Genomic DNA, 18,365 nt, shown 5'->3' with positions numbered 1-18,365 from the left:
GAGTGTAGGAGTTATTTCCCTAATGCAACAATACTACACTTTTTTGCACCTAATTTATTTTTATTTAATTTGCATTTGTTTGCTGGGTTTCAACAACTGGGTTTAGTCAAAAAATAAAACCTTTTCAGTGAGGGCATGGGGAGAAAAGCACCAACATACTACAAATATTTTTTAAACTGACATTCAGTAATATACATGCACAGACATTAAGTAAAATGCATCACCTATTACACATTCTTTTGTAAAGTAGATTTCATTTATATGAGATAAAGGCAATTATCACAGTATAAAAGATACCTGGGCATTAGTAGATGTTGAACATCGAACATTTGAAGAGGTGTCTTAGTGGATTTATCAGATAGATAATAGATCATGTGATTAGTGCTTAAAAACTCAAAGAAATATAGATGACGGAATGACCGAGGTAAGACAGAAAATGTTAATATTGCAGTTAAGAGGTGTGGTTTAAAGCAGGTTCATAGATATTTATATATACAGTATGTCTATCATAATAATTGATATTAGAGGTATAAATGTTCATAGGTTCATAGTTGGTTATTAGGCTATTGACCCAAGGTCTTTATAAGCCTAGCTGTGTGTGCCCAATATAATACTACAGAAACCCAATATAAAGGATCTTACCTAAACTTGAGATCTTAGTTAGCAACAACTCCTCATATCTAGAAAGGTCATAGGTGAAATTCCCATCAGGAATTTATGGTTTCCCATCCAGTCATCCTGGCTATGCTTATACAGGGTCATAGAGGGGCTTTGTTTGATGTGAACTGGTAGCCTATTCCAGAAGAGTGGCAACCTCTGAGAGATATATCTGTCTCTCCATCAGGTTCTGTTTATGTCACAGGCCAGGTTAAGATCCCTGGGCTGAGTGACCCTTGTCCCATTTGACTTGCGGATGTGCAGCATTTCCATTAGATTTGGATCTGAGATCGCTTTGTAGGCCAGGTACAAGTCTCCTCTAAGTAGTCTGCATGCTACTGAGTACAGTGACAGTAACTTCAGTCTATTGATGCATGACGTGCTGTAGACCCTGAATTTTCTTGGTTAGAAATCTCTGAGGTCTCTCAAGTTGCTGCAGGTGCCTGGTAAGGTACATATCAAAGGGTGCATTGTACTCAATTATTGGCCTGATGTGGGTTGAGTACAGGTGTGTTATGACCTCTTTCTCTCTTCAGGCAATGGCTTTGCCAATCAGGTTTGTGAGGTAAAATGCCTTCCTTACCACAGTAGACACATGGTGGTCAAACTTTAGGCTAGAGTCAACTTGCATTCCCAAGTCTCTCACTACTGAGTTGTTACTTAGGCTATTATTATTATTTATATGATAGTCTGCAGGGATATCATTTTTACTAAAGAGGATGATAATGCATTTTTTTTGCATTGAGTTTGATTCCATGGCTTTGTGGCACCAGTCATTGATTTGTGTAAATCCTTCTTGAAATATATTGACTTTGTTTGGCGATTCAATCATTGCACCTAATTTACAGATATCTGCAAACTTAGTCAGCCATAGCCCCCTCCATTTTGGCCTGAACTTCTGAGAAGTATATTCCAAACAATAGGGGCTCAGTACTGACCTCTGTGAAACCCCACTGGTGACATTTCTGCTGGTTGAGGTAAAGTCCCCAACTATGATTGAATATGATCTGTTGGTGAGCCAGTTAGCAACCCACCTGGTGATATAAGGGTTGATACTCAAAGGGGAGAGGGGCATGAACAGTGTCACAAAAACTATGTACATGTCTGGGAGATGTTAGTAAAACTATTCACATATTGGTGAAGACCGGTTGTAGGGCATATGATTCTGAGTGAAGAGAAACCATTTGATAATATGGCAAGCTGAAGATAACAGTGGCATTTATCCTAAAGCTACAGGAACACATCCACTGATTTGATAGGCGAAGTTTTATTATGTTTTAAATTAGTTTGAATTCTGAATGTATTTAAGTGACAGTGGGATGTGGCTCCATAGTTTAGCTACACCATTTGGTTATAGAGTCATCTGCAGTATTAGATGATTTGGCTATAGTGATTACTGATTTTTCTCTACAGCATACAATTCTATTAGTGGACTATTGTTATATTAAGTTAAGGGCTGGGCAATTTTCTGACTTATAGAAAAGTCTGTGTATTGTAATTAGTTGAAAAAGAGCTAGGTGATGAGATAGTTCCAACCAGTTAAATTTTCTGAGGGCCATGCAGTGATGTGTTTACTGCAAATTTGGTTGGTTTATTATACCATTTCTCATATTTGGACAGTTGTGAGACTTGAAGGTCAGTGAAGATTTGGGCAGAGAGATGGCAGTAAGAAATTATTGGCCATAAGTCTTAGTAAGGTAGCATTTTGCTGGTTTAATATCTCCATGCATTTTGGGTTTGTAGTACCATGAATGGAATGGACCACATTCCTATGTCAAACTATGATTAAAGTTCATGAAATTGGTATTGTTTCAACTCACAATGTGCCCAGAACTGACTCCTTCTGTAATTTATATGGAGTTACATGTATCGGTAGCAAATCTAAATACAACTATGAATTCTTTTTTATGAAGCCCATTGCCCCTACTACTACTACTACTGAAACTGTCTGGGCATCCTTTATCCATATTTCCCTCATTTCTGCTGGCAAATACTGGTATTTTCCCATTTTTGTTTCTCCAAGTCATTTGGGTTTCTAATATCATGATGGGAATGGACCCCATTCATAAGTCAAAGTATGATTAAAGTTCATGGACATGGTATTGTTTCAGTCTTTGATTTTTAGCCAAAAGTGCTCTTTGCAGCACCCACAATGTGCCCAGAACTGACTTCTTCTGTAATGCATATGGAGTTACATGTATCAGTAGCATATCTAAATAAGACTGTCAATTCTTTTTCATTGCTCCTACTACTATTGGAACTATCTAGAGATCCTTCTTCCCCAGTTCCTTTGTTTCTACCTGCAAATTCTGGTATTTTAAGACTTTGTGTCCCTTTGTAAGTAAGACACTGTAATCACAGTGTGTAGCAATTTCAGTGATCAATGCTACTTTTGTCTTCTTTTCATGGACTACTATATCTGATTTTCTTGTATCTGTTTTTTGAATTGTTGTTAATGGGTGATCCCATGTGATATAAACATCATCATTTTCTATAATGCTTTGGGGCTTCTCATCTATTTCAGTATTTTAATGTTTTCACAGTCCCCAATTCACAGTCTTCCCACATTATTATGCCTTTAAGTGTGCAGGCCCTCTGCTATTAGTGCATCTTACCCCAGTAATAAGATGTATGACTGTTTACAGTTCTGTTTTACAGAACCTGTATTTGTCTTTTTCTCCCACATGTTCAAGGGATTTTGTAAACCAACTTGTACATATTACAAAACAAACCAAGCATGTAAATGATTGCAAAAGGAAATGGAGACAAAGTAAAATCTTGTATAAGGCTTTTAATAAACAATAGTTCAAATCTGAGTATAATGCCAAACTGTTCACAAAGTGTTTTCATCTTTAAACCAAAAGACTTCATCAGTGAAAATGTTTTCATTGCACCTATTTTAAAACTGAGGGCCACAAAGTTGTAATGGTTTAAGTAAGGTTCTTGTTTTTTTTTCTAGCAATATATAATACACATACAACATATTTTTACATGCGTTTATGTGTTGTGTACACTTGGTTTGTTTTGAAGTCTGGGAGGTGTGCGTTGCTACTGTTCTCTCTTTTTTGAGTAACGTGTATGTACTTCAATATCCTGGGCCGCTAATATTAATCTTTCATCTTTTGGTTTAAATGTACCTCTCTTTAAGCATTCCTGTATCAGATCCTGACTGACATAAGATTGTTACAGAGGTTTTCTATACTTGCAGCTATATTTATGTCTTTTCTTCATTTCCTGCCTTCTCATCTGATTCTTCTGTTTATATACTTTATTTTGTTTTTTTGGCACGTTCAGTTGCTGCCTGATTTTTATCTACTTCTGGTTTGGTTTCCATTTCTACCTCTTCTAAATTTCTAGCTTATGCTAAATAAGCAGGGAAGTTATCTTAGACTTATTCTCTTCATTTGTCAAAACTTTCATTATGGTTGGATCTGATGAGGTCAACAGATGTATATGCAGTCCAATGATTGCAGATCTACATATGTAATCAATTTCAAGGAGGCCCACACTTCCTTCAGAAGGAGAAATATATAATCTCGGTTTACACTGATTTTTATATATCATTTGATAAACATGAAGCATTTTCCTTGTTTTCCTGTCCAACTGATCCAATACATTTTGGGGCCAGTCAGTCACCCCAAAACTATAAGGTATTACAGGAAGAGCAAGTTTTTTTACAGCTTGGACTTTGTTCCTAGATGTCAGGGCTGTTTTCAATATTAATTTTAGTCTTCTAAAATATTATTTACTGAGTTTTGTTTACATTTGTTCATGCTTTATTATTGATCCTGCATCAGTTCTCAAATATTTATATACTCCTTCCAGCTCAAATTCCTTTATATCACATTCCTGTCCCAGACTGATATTTTCTTGGTGCTGCAGCTTTCCTGCATTAAATGTTGCTTTTGCACATTTATCAAGACCAGATGACAGTTTTATATCATTTGAGAAAGTTTTGACCACTTCCAGTTGTGCTTTCAGCTCCTCATCTGATGAAGTATCCAGTTTTAAATCATCCACAAAAAGAAAATGAGAAGTCTTTATAGTTTGTTGTATTCTGGGAGCCAAATTGTAACCATAACTTAATCTGTTAAGTTGACAGCTTAATGGGTTAAGGGCAAGACGAAAGAGCAGCAGTGACAAAGAGTCACCCTGGATTATCCCCCTTTGAATTTTTATCCCTAGGATAATAATTTGTCCTTTGTCACGACTTAGATGCAAAGTGGTTTACCACTGTTACATGGTCACTGTAATATAACTGATCAAATTAGGGTATATCTTATACATCTGTAAGCACTCCTTTCTCCAAGAATGTGAGACAATGTCAAATGCTTTTTTGTAATCAATCCATGCCATACTTAGGTTCTTCCCCTTTTTACAACTCTCCATTATGACTTTATTTAACGACAAATGATCCTTTGTTCCATATGACTTTCTTTTATATCCTTTTGTTCTATTGTCATGACTGAGTTTTCTTCTAAATGATTATAAACTTTGTCATCATCATAGTTTATACATTGCTGGAAGGCAAGTTATTGGTCTATAGTTTTTAAGATGGCTTGCTGGTTTACTCTTAAGGAGTAGTATCATTTTTCCTGTTGTTAACCAGGTTGGTGTCTGTTTAGGGTGCACATATAAGTAGTTCTTACCCAGACATCATTTTCAAGTAACAACGTTAATACTCTTAGTCAGAAGTTATTTACTGCATTTGTACCTAGTTTTCAATAATTTGTTTTAAGCAAGTGGAGGTCAAATCTGAAATGGTCAGCTATGATGGCACTCAGTAGTTTTGTATGGTTGATTTGTTCTACCATGATGTTGTTGGCAGAGGCAAAAGTGAATACTGTTGTTTTCCTATAGATGTGAGGTAATGAGAAGTAATTTTATTTTTTTTTAGGGTTTACTAGTCATTGTGAGTTATTTAGCCATAACAAGAAGGATTGTTGTATCAGGTCTTGGAGTTTAGTGACAGATTTGGCAGAGCAGATTAGGATTATGCCATCAGTGTATTGAACTAGGGCAGCATTTGTGTAGCAAGTCATTGATGAATATCTTCAAAAGTGTGGGGCCTAGTATAGATCCTTATGGAATACCAGCAGATATAGGCAAGAAGGTGGAGAAAACATTTTTCCATTTCACTGCTTGTGATCTGTTTGATAAATAGGTATGGAACCATTACAGTGAAGAGCTGGTCATCCCTAAGGATGAGAGTTTATGTAAGAATTTCTATGGGGAGACAGTATCAAAGGCTTTTGATAAGTCTAGGAAGATGGTGGAGACTAGGCTTCTGGCATTATTATGGATGTTGACGATATTAACAAAATTTAGCAAAACAGCAATTGTACTGTGATGAAGGAAGCCAAGTCGGGTTGAAAATAGAAACTGGTTATATATTAGATAGTTAAGAAGAAGCCTATGAATACATTTTTCTAATATTTTGTTAGGGATGATGTAAGACCACTTTCAGTACACCAGATATTTACTAGGGTAAGTTATTTAAGAAAGGTATACATCAGAGAAGGTCTTGACAATTGCATCCAGTTTGCAGTCATCTGCAGACTTAGTTAACCAATGTTCTTTGTTCCCAGTTTGGGGATCTGAAAAGTAAATGCTGAAAAGGAGTCATCTCAACACAGATCTGTAGGGGAAGGTACTGTTTCCCTTCTTGCTGTCAGATAAACACATCTGACAGGACAGCAACTAAAGAATGTCCTCATTAATGCTCCCACCTTCCCACTTCCCATGATTGTATCACATTAGTCATCCTGTTCAGGAAGTATTTAACTGTAAGAATTAGGCTATCATGGGGAGGCAAGTTGGCAGCCAGCAAGTAAACATTGCATTAACAGAGCTCTTATAACTCATAAAGCACTATTGCTAACTTAAGTTGCATAATAGCAGGTAGAAAATGCAAAAAGTGTTATAAAAATATAGGTGACAATTACTGACTTAAAATTAGTATTGAAAAATGTAACACAAGTGGAAATGCTGCTGTCTTTGAGCTTACACTGAGCATTAATAAGCAATGCATGCCGGAATAACAAACTTACCTTGTGTCGGAACTGCTAGCAGAGTTCTTCAGTCTTGGGTTTAACTAGAAAAGGAAACACAAGTAAAAGGAGAAATACAATTGGTGTTATACAAGCTTTTAAGCAGGCATTTACAAACAAACCTAATTTCATCTTCCAACTTTACATATAAGAAGGTGCAATATATATAGGTCTAAAAAAGGAACAAAACTGGCGTACAAAGCAGAAAACATGGATACCCAGACATCTAAAACTAAACTTTCATCCATTCTATCCCCAGAAAAAAGAGTCATTAACATTATCTAAAAGATACAAAATGATGGTCAAAGAAGAAAACAAAATCCTGCAATCAAAGATCATACCTGAATCATGTTTAGCTCTGGAGGACTTAAGAACAGTATTATCACTGATACAGTAAGCAATAGACAACATATCATTGTAAGTCACTGAAATTAAGTCATCTAGACATCTCACATTGAATAGATACATCAGAACAAAGAATATCAGACTGTGAAGATAATATTTTAAAAGTAAACAAAATAACAACTATACACACAGAAGAACACCATTACATTAAAGATAAATTGCTAGGTCTTGAAGCCAGAAGTTGCTGAAATATTATTATTGCTCGGGGGCTTCCAGAATCATATGATAAACCAAAACTACAAGATACCTTCAGGTAAATATTTAATCAATTATTAAATAATTCTGCAGCATCCAGAAATATAATTATAGACCCGATACACAGAGGGATGAGGAAATTCCAAAAAGATGAATATCCAAGAATTATATATATATATATATATATATATATATATATATATATATATATATATATGCAAATCCTGAACTACCAAGATGTTTAGGAAATCTTAAAAGCAGCAAAACAAAATAAGAATTTTATTTGGAAAGGACATAAACTTTCTTTTACCCAAGATTTAGCTATATAAATTAAAATGGAAAGACAGAAACTCACACCTTATTGCCAATACCTTATCAAAGAAAACATAACATTTCAAACAGCATAACCTTTCGACCTTATTTTTATATTCACAGGAAATAAGTATACTGTCAAATCAAAAGATGAGGCCAAACAACCACTCCAAAGTCTTTTTTACTTCATCATTACCTAAATCTTTGGGCTTTGAAGGGGAAAAAAGGGAAAAGAGAACAGAACTGACAGATGCAGAATATATGTATTAGAAACTTGATAAGAAGACTGCTGCAAGACAGTTAAATTTTATTTTTGCCCAAAAGAGGGGGCTACTAACAAAAATCTATACCATTTAATTACAAATATATTATGTAAATCAGTGTAAAATGAAAGACAATGAGCATGGTGGGATTACCTAATAAATCCCTTCAAATTATTCCGAGGTCTGGATATGCAAAACAACTGATAAACCAAATGTGCAGCATTGATGACATGACACAGTAATTATAGAACTTTAATTAATCTGCTCCCTATCTTGCTGTAAGTTAAGTATTATTAAGGTAGTAGTATCAGAAGATAAAAGTGTTAACATATCTAAGCTCATATTTTACCATTGTAAAAAACAGTAAACCTAAACAAATATCTTTATATACAAATATTAACAACTTTAATATCTAAATATTTCTTATAACAATTTGTTCTTTAACAACTTGATATATACAGGTATATAAACATATCTAGCTTTAAATGGATATATAACAAGAATGTTAAATAAATAAATAGTTATATCTTTGAATTGATTATAATATCATCTCACTGAAGCTCTGATATGGAAACACAATCTTTTTAGTAAAATAAATGTTGGCTGAATTTTATCAAGTACCAGATGTTATTGTGGTCAACACATGTTATAAAATAGTTAGAATTATTAATAACATATTCATTTTTTATTGTTACAAGCAATTATTTTCTCCTGTCAAAGAAGGTGGGACGGGGTTAGGCCCATTAGGTTAGGGAGGAGTGGTATGTGACATTATATACATTGTACAGATAAGCTGTCATATAGGATTACTAGACTTTCATTAAGGATACTAATTCCAAAATTCATTTCTTAAACAGGATATAATGAATCATTTGTGTCTGATTTAAGTTAAGGGGTTACCTATGATATCTTTATATGTATTTTCCTTCCCCTTCTCTAATACAAATGAAATTAGCCATAAGATGTGACATGGATTGTTGAATCATGGAATGTGAGAGGTATTCACACAATAGATAAAAGAAAGTTATTTTTGAATTTATGTTTTAAATCAAAATCCCAAATTATTATGGTACAAGAAACATATAAGATCCTTGAACAGTGGCATGGGATTAACAAAAAATGGATTTCACACAAAGTTGCATGAACCAGTGCACAAAAAGCTGGGGTTGTGATCTTAATTAAAAAAAGTTTCATAGAAAGTGATTTACACTGGTCTAGATGAAAATGGTCATTGGTGTTATATTATCTATACAAATAATGTACTAAATAAAACAATTATATTACTGAATGTTTATGTACCTACAATCAATCAAAATAAATTCACATCAGAAATATACAATATCCTAAAGAAACTTTAAAATACAATGTCAACACAGGAGGAGATTGGAATACTATACAAGATCCATAGAGGGATACTACAAATGTAACAAGAAATTTTGATTTAAATGCTTTATGTGCTATAAACCATGAGAACACTTTTGCTTATGCAGAACTGTTCACAGAAACCCTGTACAAACATGCTAATAGCTGTATAGAAGCAGCTGTACCCACCAGGAAGAAGTACAGAGCTTACTCAAAAAACAAGCCACCCTGGTGGAATCACAAAATCAATTGGATGTATAACAGGAGGAAGAAAATATATATGGGTCTACCTTCTTTGAATGAAATTTAACCGAATTTTACTTTCCTGACCCCACTTCTCTGAAGTTGCAGTCTACCACAGACTGCCGAAATCCTTTCCCTGTGAAAGGAATCACTTGACCACCATGGTGAACTTTGCCCTCTCTTCAATATAATGCGAACTTTGAGTTGGTATATTTAAGTAGGGGAGGTGGGGTTGGGGGACATTGCCCCCCACAGGAGGGATGGTGTGGGGGTGAAACCACCCCACTTTGATGGGTTTACTTTTGGTCCATTTTGGTTTATTCCCATGGTGGCCAAGTGGTTCCTTTCACAGGGAAAGGATTTTGGCTGTCTATGGTTTTGGTAGAATGCAGCTTCAGAGAAGTGGGGTCGGGTAAGTAAAATTCAGTTAAACGTAATTTCATTCAAAGAAGGTAGACACACACACACACACACACACATACACACACACATATATATATATATATATATATATATATATATATAAAATAAGATATGTATCCCTTATTCAGGTTTTGCTGATGACGCTAATATTTATTTAGCCTTACTTAATGATATCCCAAAAATGTTTGAATACCAATGAAAAATTTGCAGAAATATGTAACTATTGTCTGAATCTGAATAAAACTAAACTCTTTTCACTGAATTCAGAGTACAGACCGATAGATATTTCAATATTAAATGGTATTAACATTATGGACAAATTGCAATACTTATGAATCCAGTACCAGCAAGACAAAACTGGAGAAATTAAAACAAATTTTTTAAACACATGGAATAACATCAAGAAGAATGTTGAAAGATGGAAACAATTTAATTTTTCTCTTCTATCAAAAGTAACAATAGTTAAAATGAATATTGTTCCCAAATTATTATATCAGAAGATGTCATCCTTCAAAACAATTCCCAAATATATTTTGCAACAAATTAAAATACATCTTAGCAAATTTATTTGACATCCCAAATCAGTCCGAGTTAAGTATAATAATAATAGAGAGAACCAAAGAAAATGGTAGCCTAGCACTACCTCTGCCAGATTTCTATCTTATTAACTCAATTAGAATAATATAGTATAATATAAACAAAGATGCTTAGCAACCAGTATGGGCAAAGCTCTGGCACAATAAATTAAAATGCATTCTATGGAATCTACTTACTCTTCCTTTCCTAAATAAAAATAATATTAAAAGGTTAATATTAATTATATAATTAAAGAGTTTATAGTTAAAGAGTTTATAAACTCCTTTCAAAAACTAATTGAATCTTTAGGTTTAAACTCTCAATATTAACTCCTCCAACCTGTAGATCACAATCCTAATATAAAAATTAACAATCAGAAGATAGACTTAAAAAAACTTTCTACTCCTAAAATACAAAAGCATTTGGGATTATCTGTCAATAGAAGCAGATTCATTAGAAGGACTAAGAAAGGAATTAAATATACCAAAAGGATATCTCCCAACCTTAAGGCAAATACAGCAATGTATTTTAGTAAGATATAAAAGATACTTAGATACAAACAACAAACTGTTATTTTTAAAGACCTTAATTAGTACCTTTTTACAACCAAAAGCAATCTCTAACTCATATAAGCTTGTACAAATCTATGAACTTATATAAATAAATGTACTTTCAATTATTGGAACAACCTTAATAACACATTGATGCATTATGGAAAATATGAAATATGAAATAGCTATAGAGTTGAATGATAAGTACATTCCAATTAAAAAAAAAATTACTATACTCAATTTAGGATTAATTGTAATGCTGATATGACCCCCATCAAGAATAGCAAGTTTTAAACCATCTTACCCATCACACTGTAAAGAACATCAAGATAAAATTGCAGATTTATAACATATACTTTGGTCCTGCCCTTACTTGAGCAAACTATGGGGAAAAACTTTATGAAAATCCATCCACAAATAATATACATATTACCCTGTGTAATTGGTAAGTTACTTTACTTCATATTTTTCCAGACAATTGCAGTAAAACTAGTGTTAGAATTTTAATTACTCTTTTTGCATTATTAAAATAGTATACATGCTCAATTGAAATCAGGACAATCTAGCTCATGGAAATTATTTACAGAGGTAGCCCTTACAAATATCAAAGCATAAAACCAATTTACAATAGCAAAATAACCAAATTATGTCCCATAAATAAATGAAAAAATAATATCAATCCTCCCATAAAGATTATATTACAGTACAGAGAGCTCAATAACATTTTGTATGATTACTTTTTAAACTAAATAGTGTAGCTAAGTGAGGTGGAAGTATATATATTTTTTACATCAAAGGCCATATGCTACTTTAGTATATGAAATTTGGTTTGATGGATTTGTGTTAGATATGTTGTAATTTTGTTCTATTCAGCTTAGCTATTTTGCAAGCACTATTGTATGTATGAAAACAGCATTGCCATGTAATGATGCATTGATGTTTCTTGACATAAAGTTATTATTAAAATAAAAAAATATATTGGGGAAAAAAAAGAATTAGGCTATGATTTAATAACTATGTTCAGGGTATTGTTGCTACATTTTAAAAGTTAGCAAAAAAATGGTCAACACTTTACTGTTTACTCACACTGTTTAGACATCTATGAGACACTATATGATTTTTAAAATTGCATTGTAACCTTGTTAAGATTCACCTGTGACACAGTGCCTGGCACCAGCTTAACAAGAAATTCCATAACAGCGAGCTATATCAAAACATAAAGACATCTCTGCAGAAAAAAAGCCCCCAAATGGTGCTGCCAAACCCTGTGTCCTGTCCTATCCAGTATTGCAGAATGTTTCCCCCAGCATAACCGCAATAACTAAGGGAAGATCCTGAGATAAGAATAAACCATGCTGCAATTAAAAGTAAGAGTCCTGATCCAACTAAACAGATATTGCCATGCCTGTATCATCCCAGACCAATATATTCAAAGCAGATATTTTATTTGCAACTGTTTAAAGTTTCTTCCTACAATTTATAGTGACTTAAATTATCTTAGCAGGCTTATATACATTTAGAACTTCTAACTGCATCAGACTAGGCTCCAACTACTTAAGCATGTTCAGGGTAACTCATCCACTGATTAACCCTTCTGACTGTCCATAGCACAGGCTTGAACAGGGAACCAGACCTACATAAATGAGTGAACCTCTGGAGCTGAGCCTCAAAAATAGCTCTTTAACACTGTACAGCTACTAAAAGCATACAACAAACTTAACATGTGTGCATTTAAAGTGCAACACCACACCCCTCAGCAGCACAGTACTTGGTCTTGGCATCTAATGTTAAACACAATAAATACTTAACTCTGCCTTGGCAAGCAGCATTCCTTTCAACAGGAGTCAGTTAAGTAAGTCTGACAGCTGAAGTTAACCTTGCCAGTGACTTCTTCCACAGAGTCAGATGAGCACCATGTATCCATTTAGAATTGTGATGAAGCAGGCACAATATTTCTCCAAAAAGCAACATCCTTATACTCTGCCAACATCAGAAGAACACTTGCTGAAAAATCAGCCATTATCTGCAGATTGCTTTGAAATGGTAATATATTCTGCTGTCTAAACCTCTTAAGAGCATCTTGCCTGTTTAGGAAATGCAACAATTGCTTTCAAGAGACAAAGTGATTTCTGCCTGTAACATCAGAACACAACACATGATGCTCTCATTTGTTTATACAACAGGTTTTCTGCTGAGAGGGCCATATCAAATTCTCAAAGGATTTTTATAGAAAAATAGTCAGGTTCTGGCCTTACTCCATTTCAGCAATGTTGTAGATGTTGTTTTCCCCTGATTATCTAGCTAGGCTTCACATTTTGAGTCCATCTTCTTCAGATGTCTATTAATCAAGTTAGCAGAAGCCTCTTCACCATTGGACACACTCATTTCCACAAAATAAAAACAGAACTATGCTGATAAATCTCTAATGTCTCTTTACACATCATTCACATCAACTATTTTACATGAGCTCTTGGACCACCCTATTCATGTCACTTGGTAGATTCCTAATCAGGATGGGTCTTCTCTTCCAGAAATTTATGTTTGAATATGAGGGCTATCTGAGCCACTGTTTTTGATGTAGAATTTTTTGAGAAGGACAAAAATCATATGATTGAAAATGTTTTTTAAAGGACAGATTTAGCTAAATCTAATGACACTGCAATTTTAGACAACTCAGCTATTTTTGAACCATTCCCAAACACAGGAAACTATAGTTTATTTTTAATCAAAAACCTTTTTGTCAGTTGCATTTGTTGCATGCTATTTTCCATGTCTTAATACTTGAAATCTCCAAGGGAGCATTTTGGTTTTGTGTCAAGAAATACAAAAAACCAAAACCTTAGTTTGCCTGCTTATGGCTTAGGCAGTAAGTGAAGCTAAAAACTACAGCTGTGTATATGTGGGAGACAATTGCTTTAATAGCAGATCTTTGATGTTATGGCTTCCTCTACAGAGCCCATACTTCTGGGTATTCCATAACCTACCAGGAATTCAACTAGCCAAAACAGCATCAAGCAACAGTACACCCTCTTAATCCATAGACTGCCTGAGGTGGTTCTTCCCCAAGGGGGTATTCCAGTCTCATTTGGGTTGCAAGAAGGAGAGTACCTTAGGTATCCACAGCCATGGACCCCATTATAATAACTTAGGGACATGACTTCTCCATAACTTATCCAAATTATCTTTTGCTTGATTAAGGCTGCCCATCGCTGGTAAATAAAAGTTATCTTAGAAGCATCACAAAAAAATTATTGTTCTGTAAGCACACAAATGTTACTTTAAATATATACTAGAAGCATCTGCCTTTCATACTTGCTGTTTTGTAAGCAATTTTTGTTGTATATTATCTAAGAACCTGCATTCTGTTATGTGACCATATAATCAGTATGCATATTATTAAATTTTCTGGCACGTTTCTCTCCAGGCCGGAGTTAAAAGTGGGTAACAACACAATCAGACAGAGACAACATAATGCCCATTACAGTCAATGTCATCATTCAATGTTCTTGAAAACATTAGAAAAAATATTGTGTCTCCCCAGGTTAGGACCAGAGTTATAGCTGGATATTTTTGCACTCGATGCTCCATCCCGTAAGGAGTGCCTCAAAAAATAAATAAGTTCTTTTTTTCTATTAGATTGTTGCAACTGCTTGCCACATTTGTAACAAGCAGTTGATACCACACATGAATACAGGTTTTGACTGCAAATGCAATCCCTGCATTTAGAAATAAATGCCAGTGTGCAATAAAGAGCAATTAGGAATGTACGATCATACCTTCTAACATTTTGTGCCTGGGACAGCTGCCCCTTTGCCACATCCTAGCTGCACCACTGGTTAGGACAACTGATATTATTTATTAATATCCATGCAATCACAGTATGTCAATATAATGTTAGAGTGCAAAGTGCAAAATACTTTTGACAGCTATTACAGTTCTTAACCTTTAATTATCATGTCAGGCTTGAAAAGTTAATTAATAATCTCAGTAGACAAAATACATCTCCAAATGAACATAACATATAACCATGAAAAGAAATCAAAAGTAGGTCAAAACAAAAGGTATGAGGAATAGAGGAGTGACCTTCTGGAAAGTGAATTGAAGTCAGTGATCTACTGTTAATATGAGTGCTTAACTCAGCTGGAATATATCAGTTCCTTCATTCCTTTCTCCAGATGCTTACCTCTAGGTAGGGTAGGATACCAAGGTATATGTCCTGACAGGAAATGGTCCCCATTAGCAATGAGAACCATCTGAAAGTTGATATTTAGTTACAGTAAAAGTTTCTGAGAGTCACATGAATTAATTCTCTGTACCTTTCAAGCATATAGCAACAGTTTTATATTTTTACAATGTTGTATTGTTTTCTTAAGGAAATGCGTCACTGACTCTATTATAGAGAAATTTGCTGGACCATTTGACAAAGGCGAATACTCTCCATCTGTCCAAAAGACACTGTATGATGCCCAGGTTCTTAGCCTGAAGAAAGTTCCAGAGGTATGTAGTAATCAGAATGTCTTCCATTCTAATAAATGCACATTATCTGTCATATATCATAGTTCCAGCATATTTAAGCACTGAACTTATTTATTTTATGTATACCACCCCATCAGTCTGATGAGCCTGATCTGCAAGGCTATGGAACATATTATCATGGAACTTATAAACAAAGACATTGGCAACCTTCAAACACTGGATCCCATGCAGTTTGGGCTTGTGAAGGGACGATCTTGTCTCCTGAACCTGATTGACTTCTTTGAATCAGTCTCCAGAGCCATGGACAAGGGTAAGGTGGTCCACACAGCCTATATGGACCTCACCAAGGCCTTCAACACCATCCCCCACTCTGGAATCATAGATAAACTTACTACGCTGGGCATTAATCCCTACATCACTCGGGTTGTCAATTGGCTTACTGACAGAACCCACACTGTAAAAGTAGCTGACTCCAAATCCAGCCCCAGACAAGTGACAAGTAGAATAACTCAGGGTTCAGTCCTGGAACCACTCTTGTTTGGCATCTACTTCTCTGAAGTACAGGCCAACACTAAGGGACTCTGGCTAACAAAGTTTGCAGATGACTGCAAACTGGGAGCCATTACTGAATCCCCAAATGATGTGGATATTCTACAAAAGGGCCTTAAAAAAACAGATGTTTGGTGCCAGAGCCATGGGCTCAAGCTCAATGCCAAGAAATGTATAGTTATCCCCTTTGGGAAAAAACATGTACCCATGAATTACCACATAGGTGGCAGTACACTAAACACCGAAAGTGTAATAAGAGACTTAGGGACACAGGTGGAGAGTGGTCTCACTTTCAATAACCACATCACCACAACAATCAGGAAATCCTTCTATGTGGCACACCTCATCACTAAGGGCTTTTCATCCAGAAAAAAGGAGGTCATTGTCCCACTGTACTCATCCCTCATTAGACCCATTATAGAATGCAATGCCCCATTTGGTATGTACCTCTCAAGACATCTGCAACAACTGGAAAGGCCATAGAAATACCTCACTAAAGGAATCACAGGCCTAAAGCAGATGCCCTATGCTGATCGTCTAAAAAAACTCCAACTATAATCTGTCGCATACCGTCTACTCAGAAGCGATCTCTGCTTAACATACAAGGCCATGTCAATCTCAGAGTTGTTGACACGCTACACTTAAAGAAATCCCAATCCCTCAGAGACACACACTCCAGGGATCTAAATCTTGTCATCACAATGAACAAAACATGCTGGAGGGATAGGTTCCTGACCCAGAGACTCTCCAGACTCTGGAATAGATACATGTCAAGCAGAGTGCCTCTTTGGCCCTCTTCAAAAGTAACCTTGATGATTGGATGGGAGATAGGAAATTCACCCCGGGGATCATGTCAGTTGCTCTGCTAGACAGGGGTCCAGGGAAGTAAATACTGTGGGAAGAAATAGCCAGGGAATTGTTATGGCTAGGCTTGTATAGGCCCTAGGGTCGATAGCCTAGTACCAATCTATGAATCTATGAACCCATAAATAACTTGCATTTTGTGTGCAATGCAGTATTTACAAATAATGTGAATATTTTATGTGTGGTGTTGTATTCTATAGTGAAATAATAGCAATAAAGAACAACTGCCATAGTTAAAAGTATAAAGACATGCAGATATGTCAACAAATACTGTGATCATTCCACAGTATGTTAAAACATGTTAAGGCACCATGACAGTTCAATGCATATTACCTCTCAGTGTAAGGCCCATTGTGTTTGAACTAGACATGTTTCATTTATTTACAGAGTATTTGTAGGCTGTCTGATGTTTACTGAAGATACACGTGAATTTTCTAGTTTAAATTGTCTTCAGTATTAGTGTTTTGAACAGATTTGAAACTGAGAATAGCTGCTTTATTCTTGTGACAACTAGGATTTTATAGGTAAAATTATATTGCCACCTACTGACTAAACTGTTTTAAAATAGGATTTAAATAATGCAATGTAATGGTAGGTATTCACAAAGTTTAAACAAGGGCAATAATCAGTGATAGTGCATCAAACAAAACATACTGCCAGACGGTAATAATTATTATGAATTTTGACTAACAGCTATCAGAAAAGGTGATATGTTTATCATGTACCTTATCAATGGTCTTTTAAAAAGAAAAAAAGGCAGTATTGTGTTCAGGAAAGAGAAACCATTGAAATAAGTCAGATGAATCATAAACATTATAAACAGCCCTACTTCTATTTAAAATGAAATTAATCACCAATTAGTGCTGTATCTGCAAAAAGAAAAAAGAATGATCTGAATAAAATGTGAATTGTATATGTGCAGGAAAATGCCAATTAATTATTATGCATATTTTGTAGTATAATTTCAAAAAAATATGGTCACATATTTGGGCTGACATATGAAAGGAGACACTGACTGGGGTTCACAAAAATATCACTACCGGGACTATCTGGACAATAATGGAGTACTCAATAGTCTGATGGTGATGTTCTGCAGTTCAGAGACATGATAAAGCTGTTATGAGCAACATCTCATTAGCTACATATTATCATGTCTCTGAATCAGACATTAGTGTTTTTAAACCTAACGGTGCTAATTTTCCCCCTCCAAGCTCAAGTTTTGAAGTATTTTGAAACACAAGTAAACACACACACACACACACACACACACACACAACGTACAGATACATACAGACACACACGCACACACACACACACACACACACACACACACACACACACACACACACACACACACACACACACACACACACACACAAACAGAGCATGCACATACATATGCACACACCAACACTAATGCACATAAACACACACACACA

General features: G+C 35.0%; 1 protein-coding gene across 1 annotated transcript in view; it reads left to right on the top strand.

Moving 5' to 3' along the window:
* Window positions 1-18,365, top strand: part of LOC122809027 (uricase-like) — a 285,205-nt gene that overhangs the window by 216,919 nt on the left and 49,921 nt on the right. The window contains exon 6 of the mRNA XM_044080229.1: window positions 15,411-15,534. Within this exon, the coding sequence (XP_043936164.1) occupies window positions 15,411-15,534 (124 nt within the window). The remainder of the gene's footprint in view (window positions 1-15,410; window positions 15,535-18,365) is intronic.

The sequence above is a fragment of the Protopterus annectens genome, chromosome 8.part0, assembly GCF_019279795.1.
Source record: "Protopterus annectens isolate FY-2018-M chromosome 8.part0, PAN1.0, whole genome shotgun sequence".
NCBI classification, from domain to species: Eukaryota; Metazoa; Chordata; order Ceratodontiformes; family Protopteridae; genus Protopterus; species Protopterus annectens.
Note: the sequence above shows the minus strand (reverse complement) of the source record. Positions and strands in the feature narration are given on the sequence as shown.